This window comes from Protobothrops mucrosquamatus, unplaced genomic scaffold (assembly GCF_001527695.2).
Source record: "Protobothrops mucrosquamatus isolate PMUCROS unplaced genomic scaffold, P.Mucros_1.0 scaffold1951, whole genome shotgun sequence".
NCBI lineage: Eukaryota > Metazoa > Chordata > Lepidosauria > Squamata > Viperidae > Protobothrops > Protobothrops mucrosquamatus.
Genome location: NW_015388070.1, coordinates 120,343 through 143,631, shown reverse-complemented (window position 1 = coordinate 143,631; position 23,289 = coordinate 120,343). Strand labels below are relative to the sequence as shown.

At 38.1% G+C, this 23,289-nt stretch overlaps 1 protein-coding gene across 1 annotated transcript in view; it reads left to right on the top strand.

Annotated features, from left to right (window-relative positions):
• LOC107294458 (calpain-1 catalytic subunit) overlaps positions 1 to 23,289 on the top strand; it is a 51,580-nt gene that overhangs the window by 21,126 nt on the left and 7,165 nt on the right. The window contains exons 4-20 of the mRNA XM_015823690.1: positions 8,041 to 8,159; positions 8,563 to 8,696; positions 8,871 to 9,039; positions 11,223 to 11,306; positions 11,391 to 11,476; positions 12,607 to 12,681; positions 15,055 to 15,215; positions 15,478 to 15,647; positions 15,752 to 15,763; positions 16,212 to 16,423; positions 16,686 to 16,725; positions 18,723 to 18,788; positions 19,756 to 19,813; positions 19,938 to 20,002; positions 20,956 to 21,024; positions 21,146 to 21,224; positions 22,597 to 22,713. Of these exons, the coding sequence (XP_015679176.1) occupies positions 8,041 to 8,159; positions 8,563 to 8,696; positions 8,871 to 9,039; positions 11,223 to 11,306; positions 11,391 to 11,476; positions 12,607 to 12,681; positions 15,055 to 15,215; positions 15,478 to 15,647; positions 15,752 to 15,763; positions 16,212 to 16,423; positions 16,686 to 16,725; positions 18,723 to 18,788; positions 19,756 to 19,813; positions 19,938 to 20,002; positions 20,956 to 21,024; positions 21,146 to 21,224; positions 22,597 to 22,713 (1,716 nt within the window). The remainder of the gene's footprint in view (positions 1 to 8,040; positions 8,160 to 8,562; positions 8,697 to 8,870; positions 9,040 to 11,222; positions 11,307 to 11,390; positions 11,477 to 12,606; positions 12,682 to 15,054; positions 15,216 to 15,477; positions 15,648 to 15,751; positions 15,764 to 16,211; positions 16,424 to 16,685; positions 16,726 to 18,722; positions 18,789 to 19,755; positions 19,814 to 19,937; positions 20,003 to 20,955; positions 21,025 to 21,145; positions 21,225 to 22,596; positions 22,714 to 23,289) is intronic.

The following is a 23,289-nucleotide window of genomic DNA, read 5'->3' as shown; positions in this document are numbered from 1 at the left end:
TCCACCATAATTGTACCCAAAAGGCCTTAATAACCTTACAAGTCCACCACATATGAAAAAAGGTTGCATCTGGATGACTACACCTCCAACACTTGGATTCATAATTCAAATAGATACGAGACATAGTTGAAGGATCCAAGTGCCATCTATAAAACATCTTATAAAAATTTTCACGTAAATTTTGAGCTTGCGTAAACTTGACATTTCTCACCCAGAGTGGTCAATAAAGGCTTGTTCTTTATTATTTTAGCAAGTAGAGTGGTGCATTTTTAGTGCAATGCATATTCCATACTTTGCACTATTAAACACCCAAAAGATGCCAAGGAAGCTTTTAAACTGTTCACATCAAGTTATAATACAAACGTTGTATGACTTTTAAAGCTTAGTCTTTCAAATAACCAATTTCACCTTCCAAATTAAGACTGGAATTACGAAAAAAAAGTATAGAGATAGTTGTGTAGACTGCAGAGCAAACCAAGCAGAAGAATTAAAAAGCCTAATCCTGCTCTGACTTCTGAATCTGTATCAAATATACAGTATTTAAAAAAATACTGTTCAACAGCCAGAGCTGCAAAATTCAGAATTAGAGGATTAGTTTTATTAAAATGTGGCTATGAGAATACCCATTTCCATACTGAGAGCAAATGTGCTGTTAGGAGTCTCTATACATTATGTATATTATTCTTCAAGGTAGATCAATAACTCTTTGCTGCTTTAACTCTTTGTAGATTGACTAGATCTGAATGTTCTGTATCTGAAAAAAGGAATTCAATATTGTATTTTTCCCCAAAACAAATATTCAGTTTAGCTCAGCATTAAATTATAAGCAGGAGTTGGAAATGCCTCACAGTAAACAAAACGAAGAGAAGGACGAGGGGGGACATGATAGCAGTGTTCCAATATCTCAGGGGCTGCCACAAAGAAGAGGGAGTCAAGCTATTCTCCAAGGCGCCTGAAGGCAGGACGAGAAGCAATGGGTGGAAACTGATCAAGGAGAGAAGCAACTTAGAACTAAGGAGAAACTTCCTGACAGTTAGAACAATTAACCAATGGAAAAATCTGCCTCCAGAAGTGGTGAATGCTCCAACACTGGAAGTTTTTAAGAAGAGACTGGACAGCCATTTGTCTGAAATGGTGTAGGGTTCCTGCCTGGGCAGGGGGTTGGACTCGATGACCTCCAAGGTCCCTTCCAACTTTATTATTATTATTATTATTATTATTATTATTATTATTATTATTATTATTATTATTATTATTATTATTATTATTATTCCATCACACAGAACATTTTTGTGCATTCATCAGTATTTCTTGACACACCAGTCACGTTACAATCGATGAATGGGAATCAGTATAGTCATTTTTTTTGTAAAGTGAAGAGGATGGGAAGGAATTGTGACATGTGATTTTCAAAAATGTCTTTCTGAAGAACCTCATAGGTCCAAAGTGTCCTTTCCTGGAGCACTAGCAAGATAGAACCCTCATGGCAAATGAAGACAAGTGTATCAATCATAGATTTTTTAAAATAGATCTTCCTTGTCTTTTCTCATCAACTGAACTGTACCCACTCTTTGCTTTGATTCTTGCATTGGTTGCGAAAATATTCCAGATTAGTTTCAGGCAGAAGGACAAATTTGCTACAAGCATTACAGATTATAGCTGCAGGCACCTGTAAATTTCATTTTCCCCCCCTTAGCTTACCACCTATGGAAAGGCTTTTTCCTCCCCATCTCTCAGGTTTTTAGATTAGCCAAGTAAAAACTGTTGATTTAGAAGAACAAACTGTTAGAGATTCCTCTTAAACTCTTTAAGGCAAACTAGCTCTCCCTGTTCATTCACTTGGTGAGCTCACTCCCTTGAACAAGCTGCCTTATAAGGTGGTGTGTGATAGAAAATGTTAACTTTTCCCCTCTTCCTAAACAAGACAGCTTAAAGGGAATACTTTACTAAGAAAAGAATAGCTGAATACAGAAGGAATATCAGATCTGTTTCAGGCATTAGGGTAAACAGTGTTTATAATGATATATATGAGCCTGGAGTTTGCAGACTCCCATTCCTCTCCTGCTACTTGCAAATAATTTTGGTTTCCAATATGCTTGAAATTAGAAAGACCAAATAAAGAAATGTTCTAGAATAGTAAACCACAGTTTGGTGTTATCTTTCCCTAAGCAATAGTTAAGAATGATCTGTTTTTCTATATTCAAGTATAGGGTAACTGCATCCAGTTGAAGCTGTTAGGAAAAGTTCTCAGTGTCTTTTTCATGATAATCCTACAATTTAAACAGAGAGCTCACAAACTGATGCTGAGGGATCTAATCCAGCAAGTTCTTGTTGGATCCAAAGAATCTGCCTTCCCTTCTTGCTGGCATGCCCTGAAATGATTCTGGATGATAGCAAAAGAATCACTTTAAAGTAGAAGTTAGGAAATAGAATACTTGGAATGCTTCCACATCATGGTTCCCAAGATGGATTTTGATCCACAGAAGCTGGCCAATAAAAATTAACCAATGAATGACATATTTGATGTGCTAGGTTTTTTATTGTCAATTTTCTATCACTTAGATATGTTTTAATGCATATTTTGGCATTGTTGTGCCCCACCCAGAGTCCATCAGGACAAGTTATCAAGTACCCAGAGATCCGGGTGATTCCGGATCTCCCCTCCTTCCGCCGCGCCCTCAAGACATGGCTATTTAAGTTAGCAGGACTGGCCTAAGGGTTATTTTAATTTGGTTTTAATATTTCATTTTAATTAATATTTTAAATTTTGTATTTCTGCATTCAAGTGTTTGTTTTAAATGGTTGTAAGCCGCCCTGAGTCCGCGGGGAGAAGGGCGGGGTAGAAATACAAGAAATAAATAAATAAATAAATAAATAAATAAATAAATAAATAAAGTACTGTGTGGATAAATAAATAATAAAATGAACAATATTCTATGCAAACAAATGCAAGGAGAGAAAATCAAGATGGAAGGAGATTGTGCATGATTAAATATATATCTATATGTGACATGAACCAATATATTGTAATATAATGGAGGACAGAGTAAAAGATGGACATTTGGGGATCAACAAACACTTAATGTATGTTTCCAGCCCAACTTCAGAGGGCTGTTGCCTGCATTCATTCTTTTTTACAGTAGGGGGTTTACAACTGCACAACTCTTCAGTGTAGCCATTACCATTGTTCTTCTACCAGAATAGAGTAGTGACTGTTCTGTCACCTAAATGGAAAGGCCTTTACCTCAACAGATATTTTTCCAGGAATGTCAAGGAAGTAAGTCAACAAGGAGACCTGTGGTGTTGGAGTTACTGTGATGACCATGGCACAATTCAGGATTATGTGTACCTTCTTCTCAGTCTGTGATAGTGTCCACTTTTCTCTACTACAGCGGTTCTCAACCTGTGGGTCGTGACCCCTTTGGGGGTCGAACGACCTTTTCACAGGGGTCACCTAAGATCATCGGAAAACATATATTTCCGATGGTCTTAGGAAGCTGTCTTGCTTTCAACTCCCCCTAAAATTCTTCATTCAGGCAGGCTTCCAGAGTTCGGCCAGCAGGATGCTGGTAACCCCTCCCCCGTCCTGCTGCCTCCCACGGCATTGTGCCGCTCCGCGTCCCGCGCCTCAAGCCTCTGTGGCACAGAACCGCTGGCATGGTCCCCAATGGCCGCTGACGCGCTCCCCGCTGCCGGCGACCATGCAAGCCCTGGAAATTTTATGGTTGGGGGTCACCACAACATGAGGAACTGTATTAAAGGGTCGCGGCATTAGGAAGGTTGAGAACCACTGCTCTACTAGATAAGGCAAGGCCTTTGTTCCTTTGGTAGCTGTGAAAGGAAATGTGCTTTCCCCATAATTGCAACTCTGAAAAAAAAAGCTACAGGACTTTCTAAAAAGCTTTTCAGAGTATAGATCCATATGCAATATGGGAATTGTTTTAAAAAATGAGGCATTCCCAGGTGGTTCTCCCTCTCACTCACACAGCCTCCATGTGGCTTTTTCTCTTGGCACCACTAGCTACTTTAGTGTGTGGGTGCAGTAATATTTAAAATATAAATTGCAATTTGTGGAGGAAGGGAATGAGCTGATTAGCACTATGCTGTGTTGAGAGATATTTATACCTTCCTTTCATACAAAAAATTGAGAGTTTATTTGGTGTGGTGATTAAGAGTGGTGCAGCTCATTAGAGAAGCCAAACTTCAAATCCTGGTTGAGCTATACAATTCATTGTCATTCAGGTGGCCACTCTCTCACTCGGTTATTTTGAGGTTAAGAGGAGATGGAAGGAAATACACATCAGTTTTAATTCCTTTTAATTGTATTTTTCTTTCACCTTATTTGCTTTTCCTGGAGAATAATTATGTGGTCACTAAGAATCAATATTGACTTGATGGCCCATAATTACTTAGCTCAGTGTGGTTTTTCTTATTGTTCTTCCAACTTGGAAAGTTTTGGCCCTGTTCATTTGACAGGTGCAGGTCTGCAGGACCCACAAAATAGATACAGTCAGGCTTTCTGAAATACATTTTGAACTTATTCCCTGGCATTCTTTCCTTCGGTCTCTCTCATACTAGCCTCCTTTCCTAAAACATTTCTGCTGTTAAACAAAAGATGACTTCTACATCACTGAATAATGAAAAGAAGAAGTAATTAAAACAACAATGGTATCAAGCAATTTATAAATATGGCTACTGTGGATGCAGAAACTTTTGCTGTAAAGTAACTTTTGCATTAGTGAACAATGAAGAAGTGCTGATTAAAACAACTGCTACTCAGCGCAACCTATCAATCTGATAGTTATGAATGGAGATATAGCTCCTCTAAGTTCTTAATGGAATAGAATTTCTGGCCAAGTGGCAGCTTCTAATAGCTTTTACATTTCCATTTGCTGATCAGTAGCTGTAGCATTTCATCAGCATGCCCTTTTATGATAGAAATAAAGGAGATATGTCCTTCAGGCAACCAGAAACATCGGAGTGTTATCTGCGGACTGGAAGGAACCAGCACGTACTTCTGTTCCCATTTCTCTCAGACATTCTAAAAAGCCTCTTCCACCTTAATGGCAATTTACTCATAGTTTATTGTGAGATAAAGCTCCGTGCCCAGCCATTTTTTTCAGACCGCAGGACACTCCTGCAAAATCTTCACTAAGTGAGTGTGTCTCTTTCAGGCCAGATAAAAATTAATTTGAACAGAAATTGTGGTTTTAAAATGTTCATTAAGCATCACCATGCAAGAACCCATTTAAAAGAAAAGAGCCCTAGTTTTAGAACATTCTGTATGTTTAAATACCAGCCGAGTGAAATATTGCCTTATCACTGTTTTCCTGCATTAATGTGTTACAGGCTGGACTGAAAAATTAAAAAAAAACAAAACAGGAAGAAGCCAATAGCAAAGCACTTATATACCGGTACTATTACGAAGAAATCTGCATGGACACATTCATAAAATCACCAAGAGCTCAGTCAATTCAAATTTTAATACAAAATAGAACATTCCTCAAATTACAATACATAAACTGGGATGCCACAACAACAGAGAGCAGACAAAGAAAACTGATTATGTGCCATCGAGTCAGCGTTGACTCTGGGTGACTGCATTGCTAGATTTCCTCCATAATAATCTATCAGTAATGTTACAGGCCTTCCATCAGTGCCCGGACTGCACTGTGACTGTACATCCACCTTGCTGCTAGTTATATCCTTCTTTCCTTTCCCAGCATTAGAGCCTTCTCCAGAGAGTGAGATCTTCATATAGTGTGTCTGAAGTAAGACGATTTGAGCCTGATCATTTGTACTTCAAGTGGGTTGATTTGATCAATGATCCATTTGTTTGTTTTCTTGACTGTCCAAGATATTCTCGGGAGTCTTCTCAAACACCAGATTTCCTGTCCAGCTTTTCAAAGTCTGTGTTTCATTTTCAATCCATAAAATGTCACAGGGAATACCATGGCTTGCACTGTTCTGATCTTTGCAGGTGTAGACACCTCACTGTATCTGAATGTCTTTTCCAAGACCTTCATAGTTTGGACTGCTAAGTTAATCTAGTCTGTTGTTTTCTGGTTCCTTTACTGTTGATGGTTGATCCTAAAAGGCAGAAGCATTCAACCACTTCAATATCCTCATTATCAATTCCAAGACAAAGAAAATAACAGTGTGCATAATCCAATAGAAACATCTTAAAACAGCTTTTTAAAAAATCACAGTTCATAGCTAAATATACCATGGAATCTTAAAAAAAAGTATATAAACAATATGTGATCACCACATATGCTGATTAATATCTCTGCAGTGCAATAAGACTAAAAAAATTATAAATGTTTTATATAAAAACTAACACAAACTAATAAAAAAGCAGAAAAAAGAAAAGAGTGTAGAAGTATTAAGAAAAAAATAAAAGAAGCTTCCAATTTTCTTTGTAGCAATTATAAGTACAGTTACAAAATTATCTTACTCTGTGATTATAAAAGAAAGCTCACTCTTTTCTATTATCCAGTTTTTTTCTAAATCATCAAAACCACAAATCATAAGTGCATTTTTCCATTTTGTGCAAAAGGCTTATTAGGCTAAGACAAAATTCCTCACCTGTTGCTATCTTATCTTATCCAAGCAGTGGGCCTTTCTCTTCCTTAGTTTTTATCACTAACTCGGCAATAAAAATCCTTTTTACTGCTTTTATCTTTTTTGCAAGTCTAAATTCTATTTGTGCTTTATCTTTTCTGGGTTACTTTCTGCATATACCAGCTACTTGCTAGTATGCCTTCTTGGAAACTTCATCCATCTTTCAGATCCTTTTTAAAATAACTTTTATTAAACTTTACATTATACGGATAAAAATACAAAATACAAGAGATTAAAAAATAAAAAAGAAATGCAGAAAAAAAGAAAAAGGTAACATCCCCCTTTGTCCCAGAAAGTATAGTACAGATAACTTTAATAACATCACCATCTCTTAAAATACAATAAATCATCTCTTCATCCCATGTCCTACTCCATTTTCTATAAATAAAATTGTAAAGCTTCATTACTTCATCCTAATCAGCAAAAGCATCCATCTTTCATGTCCAATACATGTTCTTTTTCATTTTTAGCTGAGTCAAAAGATCCCTATGCATTGACTGATTGTCCTATTTTTGAGACATTGCCAATTCTCCTATATTCCATTCAACCTGAAGATTTCGGTCCATAAAATCTCACTTGCTACTTCTAAACCTGTTGGATTTGGCTCTACATGTATGAGACTGTTTCAGTTTCTCTTTCCTTTTCCCAAAGTTTTCATCTCTTCAGTCTTGTTATCCCTTATTGGCTCAGATCTAGCCAATCCCTTTATTTGTTCTTTAATCTTTTGGAAAATGAAACAGCAATAGTGCTGAGGAATTTGGAAAGCCTTGTTGTCATGGCTTTCAATTTGTTATCCAGATAGTTCAATTCTTCCATTATTATCCCTTCCTAAAAGTGATGCAGTCTGTTCCAGGATGGCAGCATCCAGGAATTCTCACTGCTTCATCCTTTATTTCTTGCATTTCACTTGATGAGCTTCACCAAGTTTTAATAATGCTTCCTATATTTTCACTGTTTGTTCCTACAATACTTTATTTTTCTATATTTTTCTGAATATTGGACCATAACATCACTGGAATACGTCTGGAAAGCAACGTATTAGAGAAAGCTGATTTAATATATCAAATGGCTATATCAAAAGATCCAATGCAATATATTGGATTAGCCACCAAAAGTCTTCACATTTCTGACCAAGAGGATATGGGTCACATTTATAATCAGAGCAGACTACAGAAGCTGTCCTTCCAGATCGTTGTTTCTACAGATTTTACTAAAATTGACTAAAGTTTTCAGAAACAATCGACTCATTTTCAATGATCTATAGATACCATAAGTGAAAAAAAGATTACATTTTAAGTAGTAGTATCTATAAATGCAGTGGTGAAGATATTGACTCTTAAAATCTAGAGGAGAAGTGAAATATTGATCAGACATTGCAGACTGATTTGAAGTAACTTCTGTTTCCTTGCTTTTAAGGTGACTGTTGGTTATTGGCTGCCATTGGTTCCCTGACTCTCAATGAGGAACTCTTACATCGGGTTGTACCCCATGGACAGAGCTTCCAGGAGGACTATGCGGGTATTTTCCATTTTCAGGTAAGGCATGCATTTTGCTACAGGAAGTGATTCATAGTGAGACCTTGTATTAGCAATAGCAATAGCACTTCATAGTTCTTTACAACCCTCTCTAAGCGGTTTACAGAGTCAGCATATTGCCCCCAACAATCTGAATCCTCATTTTACCAATCTCGGAAGGATGGAAGGCTGAATCAATCTTGAGCCTGGTGAGACTCGAGCTGCCAAACTGCTGGCAGCTGGCAGTCAGCAGAAGTTGCCTGCAGTACTGCATTCTAACCACTGCGCCGCCAGAGCTGAGTGCAGTTACAGAACGAAAGAAGTGCAGTTCAGGATCATGTTTTATTCCAACCTAACTATTCTTACTTTGCTCAAACCAAGCCTAGCTATAAATTCATTATTCCTTTCTTTTTTTATTCCTCAGATATGGCAATTTGGCGAATGGGTAGATATAGTAATAGATGACAGATTACCAACCAAAGATGGAGAACTTGTGTTTGTGCACTCGGCTGAGTGTCAAGAGTTTTGGAGTGCTCTGCTGGAAAAAGCTTATGCTAAGTAAGTATTGCTGTTGTTTAGGTCATTAGATTGCTGAAGTAAAGGTGGATGCTTGCTCTCTCCAGAAAACTCTGCTTTGGATTTGTTTCTTTGCTATTATACTTCCAACCTCCTGTATCATTGACAAGGTGTGCAGATATCCTCCTAATTCTGAATGTATTGTTTGCTACACAGGTTGAATGGCTCTTATGAAGCCCTGTCAGGGGGCAGCACCACCGAAGGTTTTGAAGATTTCACAGGTGGTGTGGCAGAAATGTATGATCTTAAGAAACCACCACGCAATTTATCCAAAATCATTTGCAAGGCCCTTGAGAGAGGATCTTTGCTTGGCTGTTCCATTGATGTAAGATATGCTCCTGAGAGGGGTTTATGAAATGCTTGAGTCGGGGAATATTAAAAGTCTTGGAGTGCTTCCTTTATTTGGTTTTAATTTTTAGATGCCATTAGGAAGATTCAGTAAGTATAGGTTTATCGGAGTTGAACAGTTGATTGGGCTTATGTTGTGTGAAGTGGGGCATCGCAAAGGTTAGATTACAGAGTTTCTTCTCCATGACACTTTGGTTGGTGTTGTAATATGATATAAGAGTCTTCTGAAAATCATTGTTCAGACAAAGATATTCCAAGCTTTCAGCTTTTACTTTTTTAAGTAAGAAAAGAATATCACTTTCAAATATGAAAAACAAGAGAATACGTATATGTATTATACAGGGAATGGAACCATAATTGATTAATCATACTCTGAGCTTGGATCCTGGATTTGATTTATTTGCACATTGCAAAGCTTGGGACTTTCTGGGCTAATTTTAAATATGAAGTTGGTAAAAATAAAGTCAGATTTTACATACAAATACATATAAGTCTAAGCAAAAGAGATATTGTCCACAGTGTGTGGTTATCTGTATATCTGAGTTGATTTTTTTTTTCCTTTTTCTTGTTCAACTTGTTTGTGAAGGAAAAAAGTACAGGATAGACTAAGGAAACATTTCCAAATATGTTATGGAACATTTAGAGACTAATCAGTTATTTTGGTATTAATGGCTTTTTCAGCAAGCGGGACTGACCTAGGGTGAATTTTAAATAGGGATAATTTTTAATGNTTTTTAATAAGAGACACAGCTACAAATATTTGGTTTTTAATTGGCTTTTATTGGGGAAATGTGCTATGTTGTTTTAATATGCTGTGAGCCGCCCTGAGTCCCGTGGGGAGAAGGGCGGCATATAAGTCAATGTATTAAATTAAATTAAATTAAATGTCATCCACTTTCTTCTGAATGCACTAGCAGACTTGCAACTGAATGCTCACTTTTATGTGTGCATACACGCGTGTGCGTCTTTTGAGTCAATGTTGATTCATTTTAACTGCCTGAACAAGTCCCTGCAGTTTTTGTGGCAAGGTTTTTCGAAATTACTTTGCCATTGCCTGCTTCCTATGGGTGAGAAAAAAATGACTGGCTTAAGGTCACCCAGCTGGCTTTGTGTTTAAGGCAGGACTAAAACTCACAGTCTCCCAGTGTCTAGCCTAGTGCCTTAAGCATTACACCAGACTGATTCTCTGAATATTCACTGTCACTTCAATATAATCAAATCTTTTAAAAGATTTTAAGCTGTGGATTGCTTCTTGTATATTTAATAGCTCATGTTACCCACAATAAAAGATGACGTATTGATATTCTTTGAAGGTTAAGGAGCATAACCAGGAAAAAGAATACAATGTTCTGGTTATGATATATGAACTTAAGAGAACTTGAAGCGCTTGCTAGAGCAAATCCAGAGGGCTAAACCCAGCATCAGCAATGAAGCAGAAGTCTGTTTCAGTACTCTTAATTTTATTCCCCAAAACTGAACTAAACATTGTCCAATTTACTTGAACACTATTGCCTTCCATCAGAAAGATGGTTAAATGATGAAAGAGATAAAATTACATGGTCTACAAGACCTGGACCTAAGACCTAAGAATTAGGATGAGCTGGTTGTGCTCAGGTATCACCTGGAATGCAGTACAAGGTTGGAAGAAGTTTCTGCAACAACCCAACTTTGCATATGTATTTTGCTTTGGACCATGAATGATGCCAACTGAACAAAGCAGACCAGACTGAGAAATCAATGCCACATAGGCCAGGATGACTTTAATACAATAACAGAATATTGAAAGTCTGGATGTTCTATCCTCTCCTTCACTTTATCTTTCTGTGAACTAGTAGGACATGTCTGAGATGTTTCCTTAAGTTGTTTTCTTGGTCTGGGCTCAAACCCCACTTATCCAGAAACAGCTCTTCTTCATCCCTCAAGGCCATTCCTTATGCCCATCTACAAAAGTCTATTCTAAAACTCAGCCATTACTTTGGAATCTTGGTTCTTGGGCAGTTCTTCATCTACAGACTGTACTAAAGTTATCTCCCAGATTGATAAGTTGTATTGCTCCTGCTGGTTCTGTGGTCTTTAATTTCATGCCATCTGATTCTAGCTGGAGGGACCAGGACGCCTAACTTATTATGCAATGTAGTATTTTTTTTTCCTTTTTCTCAGATTACAAGTGCATTTGACATGGAAGCAGTTACCTTCAAGAAACTAGTGAAGGGTCATGCCTACTCAGTCACAGGATTTAAAGGGGTAAGTTTCTTTTTGTGGAGTTATGAATATCGATTCAAGGATTTAATTACTTGTGTACATAGCCTAATGTCTCAAATTTGACAGGTGGAGTATCGTGGCCGTCAAGAAGAGCTAATTCGCATAAGGAATCCCTGGGGTCAGGTCGAATGGACTGGCGCATGGAGTGATAGGTGAATCATAGAACCGTAGAGTTAGAATGTCCTTTAGACACATCAAGTCCAACTTCTGCTCAGTGCAGGATTCACCAGAGCATCTTTGACCAATGACCATGTTTGAAAGTTCATAGTAAAGAACACACCACTTCATTTGGCAGCTGATAACTGGAAATGCTACCTGAAAGCTAGCCTTATTCCTTGAAATTTTAACTTTTAGTGGTGCCTCTGCCCTTTGGGGCAATAAAGAGTAAATCTGTTCCTTCTGTTTGATAACCTCACACTTATATGAAGACCCTGGTCATATCTCCCTTCAGTTTATGTTGGCTAAACCTACCCATTTCCTTTAACTGTTACACATAGAATTTGTTTCCCAGATCATTCACCATCCTGGTAATCCTTCCCTGAATTTGCTTTAAATGGGATCTGATTAGAGTAGAGTGGAACAATTACTTCTTATGATCTGGTTTCAGTTCATGCTTCACTAGCACCATCACCCCACAAGGTAGCATTTGCCTTTTTTAATACTGCACCACACTGCCGGCTCACATTTAATTTACAGACAATAAGTACAGCCAAATCCCTTCACATGCACTACAGCCAAACCATATCTTCTCCATCCTAGATGAACAATTTTTCCTACCTACAAGTAGAACTTTTTCATTTTTCATATCATCATATCAATTTCAGTTCACTATTCCAGCCTGTCTGGATGCTTTGGGATCTTTTTTCATCTAAAGTATTAATCAGCCTTCCTAATTTTGTGTCATCTGCAGACTTTGTAAATGTCTGCTTAACACACCCATACAAGTCATGAGAGTGACATGGTCCTATTATGTTATTTCCAGTCCAATGGTCTCTGATACAAGCAGTTTGTATATACGGTTGTAAATTTTAAAGAAATCTTTTACAGTAGTGAGTCTTGAATGACATTGATTCTTTGGGCAAGAATCTTTTCCAATTCTATTTGAAAATGCCCAGAATTGACTGATTTTTTTTTCTCCTTACAAAATGTATATTATATCACTGAGCTTGTAACTATAAAGTAGCCCTTGGCTGTTCTTTAGCAACAACATTCCCAGCTAAAATTGAAAGTAGTGCAACAGTACAGGGAAAATAGCATAACTGCCTTTTTGCTGCCATTTTAGCTCTTCTGAATGGAATGAAGTAGATCCTGATGAGAAGGATGAATTGCAACTGAAGATGGAAGATGGTGAATTCTGGTAAGTTCTGAGAAAATTCTGTGTGCTGTACACTAGGCATGTATCTTAATCACTCCTTGGCAGTATACAAGACTAAATAATTGCCTCTTAAAATATCTTTGTGTTAGAACCACTAATACAGCAGAGGAAACCAGCATAGCTACTGAATTGTTTTCATTTCCAAACAAGGCACCCACTTTGCTGCCTTCTCCAGAAGAACAAAGTTCTCCAAGTAAAAAAGAATTGAAATAAAGAATAACTGAGCACAGAAAACAGCATAAAAGCCACAGAATGCCTGCATTGAAGCTTGTTCCAGAGAAGCACCTAACACAAATATTAAAAATGTCAATACTGCAGTATCAAATATAAGCACCAGCTGACTGCAAGAAACAAAGCAGCTGATATAAAATACAGTATAGCTGCAATTATAACTGAACCCCTAGGATAGAAAATCGACAGAGAAGAAAAAAATACCAATTAATGCACTACCAAAATGGAAGATCTGGACTGGAAAATAAAATCAGCATGCCAAGATCAGATGCAAGCAAACTAGAACAGATGAAAGAAAAGAAGTTGAAGAATAAGAAGCTCAAAGCAGTACCGCCTAGAAACAAGGAAGTACCAGAAAAAAATAAAACAGCAAATAACAGTCATAGCGAAGAAAATCAGTAGATACAAAGTTGGAATTGCACATTATAAACAGAATCTACAGTTTCAGTCAAATCAGAAATGTTTTTACCAATCCATCTATGAAGAGAACGTACCATTGAAGCCAAAAAGAAACAACTTGTGATAACACTATTACAGGGCAAGAAAGATGTAGAATTGATCAGCACCAGATAAAGAACAGCATGGTTTTTGGTTGAAACATCTGATTGGTTAACAACTGGCAAATCTACTTAACAATGAAAGATCCAATAAAATGGGCAGCACTGGGTAATTACAAGCCAATTACCTGCTTGCCAATAACTTTCAAATTGCTAACTGGTGTGATAGTAACAGCATCTATTGAAAACAATCTCTTTCCACCTGAGCAGAAAGGAAACTGACTAAAAAGATCTAGTTGACAAGATGATTTTAGAAAACTGCAAGAGAAGAAAGACCACCTTGAGTATAGCTTGTATTTATTACAATAAGGCATTCAATTCCCTGCCTCATAATTGGATAATCAATAATAATTGGATAATCAAGTGCCTAGAAATAACAGGAGTCAGTAGTAGTAAATGAACAAATTAAAGTGCTCGGAGGTTTTAGAAGTCAAACAGATAAGTACCTGCATCCCAGGCTTGTTGACAAAAAGGACAAAAATATCTGAATAGTGGATGTGGCAGTGCTTAAAGAAAACAGAATTGAAGACACTAGCAAAAATTACAAAATACAAATACCTGTAAATAGAAGTAGAACCTCTGTGGCAAAAGAAATCAAAGACAGTACCAATAATAATAGGCACCAGATGCAATCCCAAAACAACCTGAGCACATTTGAATACCATTGGTATTGGCAAAATCACCATCAGTCAATTGCAAAAGGCAATTTTACTTGGGATAGCTTACGTCCTGTGATGATGCTTTTAACACCAAACCACAACAGCTGCCTATTCCAGATTCTTGGGAAGACTTGATAGATGGATAAAAATGCCAAATTCGTCCCAAACATCTGGCTGACTGTACAACTAACCATAATGACAGTAAATGAGTTTTGCTGAAGGAAAATCAGAATTCAAAAGTGAACCCTGCCTCATTAGCTTTTTAATATTGAGAGCGTCTCCAGACATGTGGATGAAAGCAATCCTAATCTTGTACATATATTGGCCCAGTTTGATACTAAGCTGTTCAGAGTGATAGATATCAAAATTGATTGTGAAAAGCTCCAGGACCATCTTTTTAAAATAGGTAGAATGATCAGTAATAATAAATCGGTAAGAAAACTTGGATACTTACTGTGTAAAGAAAGACTAAAATGCTTGAAATTCTTTAATTTGGAATAAAGGCAACTTGATTAAAGTATATAAAATCAAACATAGCATGGGAAAAATAAATAGGGAATAATTTTTTCAGTGGAATCAGGTATCTGCATGGAAGGAAATTTAAAACAACTAAAAGAAATGCTGCTTCATACTGCATGCAAGTATCCTATTAAGCTTCCCAAAACCTATTGCAAGGGAATAATTTTGAAAGAAGTTATGTTTCTACTTCCTGCTTTCAAGCACCTAGGAGGCATCTGGTTGGCTAGTGTGAAAAAGCAAATGATGGACTAAGATGGGTTTTGACCTGGTCCAGCAGGACTATTATTACAGTTTTAGAGTAGTTGTACTGATTATTTTGTTCTGCTGTAAAGTATCACTGAGACCATCATACCTGCTTTTGATATTCTTACTATGTCTTGCTCCTTCAGGATGTCTTTTCGAGACTTTATGCGTGAATTTTCTAGACTTGAGATCTGTAATCTCACCCCAGATGCTCTGATAAACGATGAGACAAAGAAATGGCATACTACATTATTTGAGGGGGGCTGGCGACGGGGCAGTACTGCTGGAGGATGCAGAAACCATCCAGGTAATAGAGATTTTCTCTACTTACTCCACTATCTTCTCTGTCTCATACTTGATGGATTACTATACACTTCATCACATATAATTAGATTAAAAAGAGGGACCATCTTGAGCCTATTGAGAGGGTAGAAGTCTGAAAGTCAGCTCTCTTGTACGCCATTGATCTTTATTCCTTGACATGGCTTCTTCCTGGATCTTACTCATTTCAAGTGATGCTCTCTAGGTTTGGTGCTGAGATTCACTATACTTATCCATTTATCTTGCAGCTACGTTCTGGGTTAATCCACAATTCAAAATCAAGCTTTTAGAAGAAGATGATGACCCAGATGATGATGAAATAGCATGCAGCTTCTTAGTGGCTCTAATGCAAAAACATCGAAGAAAAGAGCGACGCGCTGGAGGAGACATGCACACCATTGGCTTTGCCGTCTATGAGGTAACACCAGATGGTTTTATGGTTTTCCTATTCTGCAGCAAAGCTTACACGAAACTTGTTCATAATCTATCTCTCTCTCTTTCTCTCTTCCCTCCTCCCCACAGGTTCCTGAAGAGGTATATCCTGAGCTCTACCAATTCATTATTTGAACTGTTTGTGATAGTGGAAAATGGCTGACTGAAATAGGCTGAGATGCAGATAGTCATCTCTCATAATTATTCCACAAAGCATTTGAAAAGGGTGCTTTTCTCTTACTTGAAACCATCATAATTTTCCCACAGTTACTTTGATGGCTACAGTGTGGGCTAATTAAAATACACAATGCTGTATATCTTCTGAAACTTAAAAGGGGTCAGTTGTTATTAAGGGGGCACAGAAGCCTGCCTCTAAAAATATGAATTGGGTATGTATGTACCTTTTTATTTCAAGAAAAGTGTTTTGACTTGTATCTTCTCCTTTATGCTTTTGAGTTGTGTGTGAGTGTGGCTATACACACAGGCATATATGATTGGTACCTTGATGGTTGGGCAGCTGTACAGAATACCTGAAATGCTTCTCTCCCAGGCCCAGGGCTTGCAAAGTGTTCACCTGAAGAAGGACTTCTTTCTGAGGAACCAGTCTCGAGCACGTTCAGAGACCTTTATCAACCTGCGAGAAGTGAGCAATCACATTCGCCTGCCACCTGGTGAATACATCATAGTTCCCTCCACCTTTGAGCCCAACAAAGAAGCAGACTTCATCCTGCGCGTCTTCACAGAGAAACAGTCAGACACGGAGTAAGTCTGTGCTTTGTGATCTTCCTCTAATATTATGGGGGATTTTTTTCCCCAAAGACCTATAAGTAACAGGCTTTGTTCCTTCTGTCTGAAAATCTCCTGGGGGTATTGGAGAAAAAAGAAGGTGCTGGTCACACAATAGCACAACAGACCTCAGTTTCATCTATCTCTGAATAGAAGGCAGTAGGAATAGAATGTTTCCCCTGTCTTCCCATTTTTACAAGAGCATTGGTGTCTCTAAGTATTCTTTCTTTTTTTTTAGGTTGCTTGATGATGAGATCTCTGCAGATCTACCAGATGAGGTGAAGTTGAACTACCGGGGGCATTATTTCTTTCATTGTTCTTGCCTTCTTCAATGCAGTATCTGCCCAAACGGCTTGGACTTGAGTTCTCATAATCTTCTTACATCATGGCATTGAAATTCAACCCACTTCACAGGCACAGGTTGAGAAAGAGCTGTTCTGTAGAGGGTTTTTGAAAGCCATAAGATTGGCAGGTGCTTTAAAACAAACTTGGTAACACTTGCTTCCAATTTGCATGTTTCCATACTTGGTTTACCTTTCCAAAAAACCTGAACACTCCCTTACTAATTAAAATAGGCTTGGGTAGAAAAAAAATAAGAAAGAACTGAAACAAGATGATCCCAGGTGATGATTGTAAGAAGGTTCTAAATTGGGGGTGTCAAACTCGCAATGTCACGTGACATGTTGCGATGTATCGCGACTCCCCATTGCTGGAGCTGGGGTGGGCGTGGTTTTGGCATGACGCATCCGGCCCGTGGCCGGCAGTTTTAACACCCCTGTTCTAAATTGACTTATGATAGAACATATCCTCAGTTTAAGTTTATACATAGATAGACATTTCTAGAAGATTCCAAGAATAGTTTAGCCTAAACATTGTTTTATCCAAGTATTGTTTAACGTAGAAGTATTCAAGTATTGCTTAATCCCCTGCAGCACCCATATAATCCACCAGCATTCCCCAGGATCCAACCTTGACCAAATAAGCCCTTTATCCTAATTTTATTCCTTTTAATTGAGAGGGGAAAAGAAGCTTTAAAGTGTCAATTTCTGTGATGCAATGTACACCTGCAGGAACAGAAGTGTTTGGGCAACACAAAGCTTTCCCAGAGAGAGAGCTGGATTAAGAGACTGCACAGTCCCGGGGGGGGGGGGAGTAGGAGAGGTTCAGGGTAACCACACCCTAGTATCTTTCAAGCTATATCTAGTAGCTTAGAAACTTATAGCTTTAGTTTGGCAAGATTTTGTCCATTAGGTGTAAGCAAAGAAATTGAGCTTGAATGGATCTCACTCTCTCATCCGAGCCCAGAGTTTCCCTTGCATTAAAGGGAATTCAGAATTGCTGTAGCTCTGCTGTCTGGAGAGCTTCCCTCCCCTTGGCTGTGTGGAGAATTTCCTGATATTTTGTTTTTCTTCTTAGCATTTCCCCCCAAGTGCAAGGTCTGGGGTTTTTTTTAGATCAACTTGCTCCAGTGGTTGCAAAAGGAATTAACCAATTGACTTGTCACCTGAATCTGAATATGTGAGCTGAGAAAAAGTGACTGGCCCCAAATCACCCAGTGGGCTTTCCATGTCTAAGGCAGTGATGACCAGGAATTAGGGGGCAGTATTAATTGTGAATACATAACAGATGGCCCCTCTCTCTTTGGTCACTTGCAGAGTCCTGGATGCAGGGTTAGGAAAGGACAGCAAGGACAACACCCAAAGTCCTAACCCACCCAAGAACATAACAATATCTTTAAGGAACACTCAAATGGGAACATGTTTAGTTACTTCTGCTTTCTCCCTTCTTATCTACAGTGTGCCAGACTTACTGGGTGCAATCTTTATCTTATGTGCGTCAGCTTTGCTGGATGGGTTGCTTATGTAATTATACAGAACAAATACAAGGATTTCTTGTCATTTGTCGCTCCCCTCATTTAGAGGAGTCCGTCTCTATTCAGCTGAATAAAAACATAAAACTTAAAGGCACGTTCTGGTTTCCTGTATTTCTTTAACCAGCAAAACCTCGGAACCTGCATACCAGCAGGACTAGAACTCGCAGGCTGCTGGTTTCTAGCCTGGAGCCTTAACCACTAGATCAAACTGGCTGTCTAACTAAACTCACATTTGAGGGACTTGAATTAATCATGGGACCATAGCCAGAGTATTGGGAAGTAAGGAGCATATAGATGAAGCAAGTTATTCTTTGTGCCTCCCACATTACACCTAATGTGCCCTTGCGCAAAAGTAGTATGTCGATGGCTTAATCAGGTCCTATTTTTTTTTTGTTTCCTCAGGAAGAAATATCTGAGGATGATGTAGATGAAAATTTCAGGAATATGTTCCAGCAGCTTGCAGGAGAAGTAAGTATTGTGCGTTAGCTTTCCTATGAATTCTGTCTTCTTCAGTTGTCGTATGGAGTGAGGAGTAGGGAAAATAGCAGCTACCGGTAGTTGCTTTGAGTAACATAATACTGAGCAGGCTTTGAGGCCATTGCCATTTAGGCCAATTTAGTAGAGGAAGCAATACAGGTAGTCCTTGACTGAAAACAGTTTGTTTAGTGACTGTTCAAAGTTACAACGGGACTAAAAAAGTGACTTATGACTATTTTTCATTGTTATGACTTTTGCAGCCTCCTCATGATCAAATTCAGATGCTTGGCAACTGGTTCATATTTATGACCATTGCTGTGTCCCAAGGTCATGTGTATCACATTTTGCAACCTTCTGACAAGCGAAGTCAATGGGGAAGCCAGATTCACTTAATACCCGGATTACTAACTTATCATTTGCAATGATTCACTTAACAACTGTGGCAAGAAAGGTCATAAAAATGGGACAAAGCTCACTTAACATATGTCTCGCTTAACAACTGAAATGTTGGGGTCAATTGTGGTCGTAAGTCGAGAACTACCTGTACACTTGAATCAAAGACCTCTTTGATATGATTGCCTTCAAGGTAATCTTCTCTGAGCCTAATTTGGTTCATAAGATATTGTGGGGATAAAGTGAGAGTTAAAAGCACATCTATATCATCAGAAGCTTGGAAAAGTAAAACAAATGTTTGATTAAAAATTCATATATCATGAAATAAATTTTTTAAGAGTGGTTGTCATTGGAATAAACTATATTGGCTGCAGAGTTCCACAATCAGAATTCCCATGATTGTATCCAATGTTACGATCTTTCTTAGTGGTGTTGCAGCCATCCCTTGACACACATTTGTAGACTGCCCTAGATAGTGTCAACATGTGAGAAATTATCAGTAATCTACTTTTTGATACCTTTGAACAATTATAAGCAACTAATTATCCATTCTCCATTATTCCAGGACATGGAAATCAGTGTTTTTGAACTCAAAACTATTTTGAATAGAGTCATTTCTAGACGTAAGTACTATTTAGTCACTCTCAGATTATCATATTGTTACATCTTCCTTTCCATATATGTATTCCAAGTGTTACTTTAGAAATAGCTTCCTCTGTAACTGGCTCTTTTTCTTCCATTGGCTAGACAAAGATCTGAAGACTGATGGATTCAGCATGGATTCTTGTCGCAACATGGTCAATCTGATGGATGTATCCTCTCTGCTATAAATGAGAGGGATTTCCTGGTCATAATAAAACAGACAAGCAAAATATATTCTATGTAGCCTATCCCATGTTAAGAAATACCTGGGCTTTTACATTATTCTGAATTGCAAATTATCCAAACCCATTTAAGTTAGTATATAGTTTATTTTGTCCCCATGTAAAGTTTGTCCAGGCTCATAAGTAGTCCAGAAAGAAATGTGTTAAAATAGTTTATGATACTATACTAGAGATTATACTCTGCTCACAAAAGTATTCATTCTAGCACCAGTAGTAAGTCTTTACAAATGTTATGGGTGGAGAGTTAGAGTTGGAGATTAATTACAGATCTCATTTGAGGGGAAAAAAATAATCTTATCTCTATTCTGTTACCTTGTTCAGTTTTTTTTTTCTTCCATAGGAGCACTGATGTAGGATCAAGGAAGCCAGAGTTGACCACAGGGTAGAAAAAAATTCTGAACAAATAAATGGAATTAAGCTAAGAGATGAAGCTACTTGTCATTATGTTGACCCAAGACTCCTCAGGGACAACCAAATGGCTTTGTGCACAAGCTTTAGCTAGGCATCACATTTGTCTCACCAATAATTACCTGCTGCTGTTCTATTTTTCCTCTGGTTTGAGAAGAGCCTGTTGAAGTAATAACTCCAGACTTTAACTTAATTGTCTAGATCAGCATATATAGTCAATTGCATTCTAAGATACCAATATACAACTTTAGAAATAGTATGAAAGAGCAGATTTTTTGTGTGTTTATTGGGTGAACATGGAAAACCTGGAATCCTGCCAAGATTATTTATGGGTTCTGTATCCCTGTTTTGGACGTCATAAACAGGAAGAGCACTATTTCCCCATCAATTTACCAATATTTCCCCAGACTTTCAGATTATAGGCCGTTCTTTTTACATTTTGAAGTTCCCTCCTTGACTGTTCTGCTCTTCAGAAAGATGGCAGTGCTCGTCTGGGTCTTATAGAATTTCAGATTTTGTGGAACAAAATCAGGAACTGGCTGGTAAGAGAGATGTTGTATATGCGTGTGGTCACAGCTTTTGGTGGAAGGAAGGTGTTTAAAGATGATGAGAGTACAGGAAAAGAAATCTTAACCACCTTTTTTGGTTTTTGGTTTTTGGCAGAATGTATTTCGCCAGCATGACCTGGATAAATCAGGAACTATGAGCTCTTATGAGATGCGTCTGGCCTTGGAATCAGTTGGTAAGTCTGGAAGGGATGGTTAGAAAATGTGAATTGGTAGTTCTAGGAATCTTTATCAGCTGAAGAGAAGGACATGTTAATTATGACATGTTAATTTGAATTTTAATTTAGGCTGAATAATGGATTTGCTCAATTGTTCTGTTATTTCCTGCAAATACAATCGATGGAGGGTGAAAGGAGAATGAAATCCCTTTCTCAGGCATGGAAAATAAGGCTAATGAATAATATGGGTTGGGTTCCAGGCTCATAGATTGGCTATGAGAACTTTGGAAGGTACTTAGCCACTGATGCTAATTCTACTTTCACATTCTGATTTGGATATCTCTGAATTTGAGAACATTAATGAGAATAGCAGTTCTATGATGAATAAAAAATATGTTATTCGTGTTGTTGAACTTACCATGCAAAGCTCTAGAATCGCCCAATTCTTTTACATAGTTTGGAAACAAAAGAAATAAAATAAGTATTGCACTATGCCTGTGGAGCGTCTCCTGCCCTTGACTATACAACTTTTTAAGGAAAAAGCCTTGAGCATTCAGATACCTCTAAGTATGGGGTGTGGCTTCGCCTTTCCTCTTCTTATCTCCAGTAAGTGCCAAGACTTAGTTGTCCTTAGCTGTGGGCTTGGTCCTCCAGATTCTATTTTTACCTAGACATGAACCAGAAGAGAATTTTAAGCTCCTCTAATTCTGAGGATGGTGCCTTGAGAGTTCAAGTTCCCAGTCAGCATGTCCTAATCTCTTATAGCTAATCTAACAATTGCTTGTTCATTTAAGTGAAAGGGACTCCTTTCTATAACTCAGTCTTGTTCCTCCAAGGGAAATCTCACTTAATAATATAACTTACAGTGCATTATTAGAGTGTTTTTCCTGGAGGAGCAAACTAGACACATCCTTTCCCTTCCATTGTGCATTTAAGATATGATTTTTCTAAGAAAGATTCTTGGGGAAAACATCTATCCTGGAGTCTCTCTTTACTCTCTCCAAGGAGTATTTGCTTTTGTGGTAAAATAAAAAAACTCTAATATGACTTCTTGTTGTAAATACAAGCAGATCAATAAGTTGATATTTCCACTGCATTTCTTCCAAGCATGATAAGGTTTACCCTCCAGCCTCTAGCAGAAATTCATGGGTGAGGGGAATCCCCTCCAAGCATCATTTTTTAAATTTAGCAAGGACATCTCATAGCATCTGCTTCTGTATTATAAATATAGACATAATTTCAGCAACTAGGTGATTCCAGACTATTTCTATGAGCTTATACCTAATATTGTTCAACTTTCCAGAGTTTTTAAATCATTTCCTGAATCTGTTGTAGTACTTTCCATGACTTTCACACTGTCAGGATTAATGTTCCATTTTTACATCTGTAGGTTTTAAACTGGACAACAAGTTGCATCAAGTGATAGTGGCACGCTATGCTGACGAATCAATGGGTGTGGACTTTGATAACTTTGTCTGCTGCTTAATCAAGCTGGAAACTATGTTCAGTAAGTGCTTACAGTGAAGGGGCTGATAAGGCAGCCGTCTCCAGAGGCAATTAAAAACCCTCATTTTGTGTAGTTTCATCTCTAAGCGTGATGTGTGAATTTCTGCTTTATCCTTGCAGTATAGCAAAACAATTTGACTGTAAAAAAAAACAGCTCTGCTACACCAAGTCATTGAACTATGGAAGGAAGGAAAGAAGGAAGGGAGGGAGGGAGGGAGGGAGGGAGGAGGGAAGGGAAGTCCTATGGAGGTATAAATGAATTCTACAATCGGCTGACTATACAATTCATTTAAACCTCCAGGGGTGTTAATGTAGCATAGCCATTTTAGCTCCCCAGATGAAGCTCTGTCAAGCTACAGAGGTAAATTCGATCATTACCTGTAGAAAACCGGGACCTGAGTCTCCCGGCTTGGTTTCAGACCTCGTCCGGGGGCTGATTCATGAGTTGTCATATGAAGACACCAGACCAGGTTTCCTCGGGATGAGATCAGCCCAGAATAGTCTCTGGGGACCTCCTTTATTAGCAATCATCAAAGCAAATTGCAGGCAGAAGCGACAAGCAGGGGGGTGAGCCGGG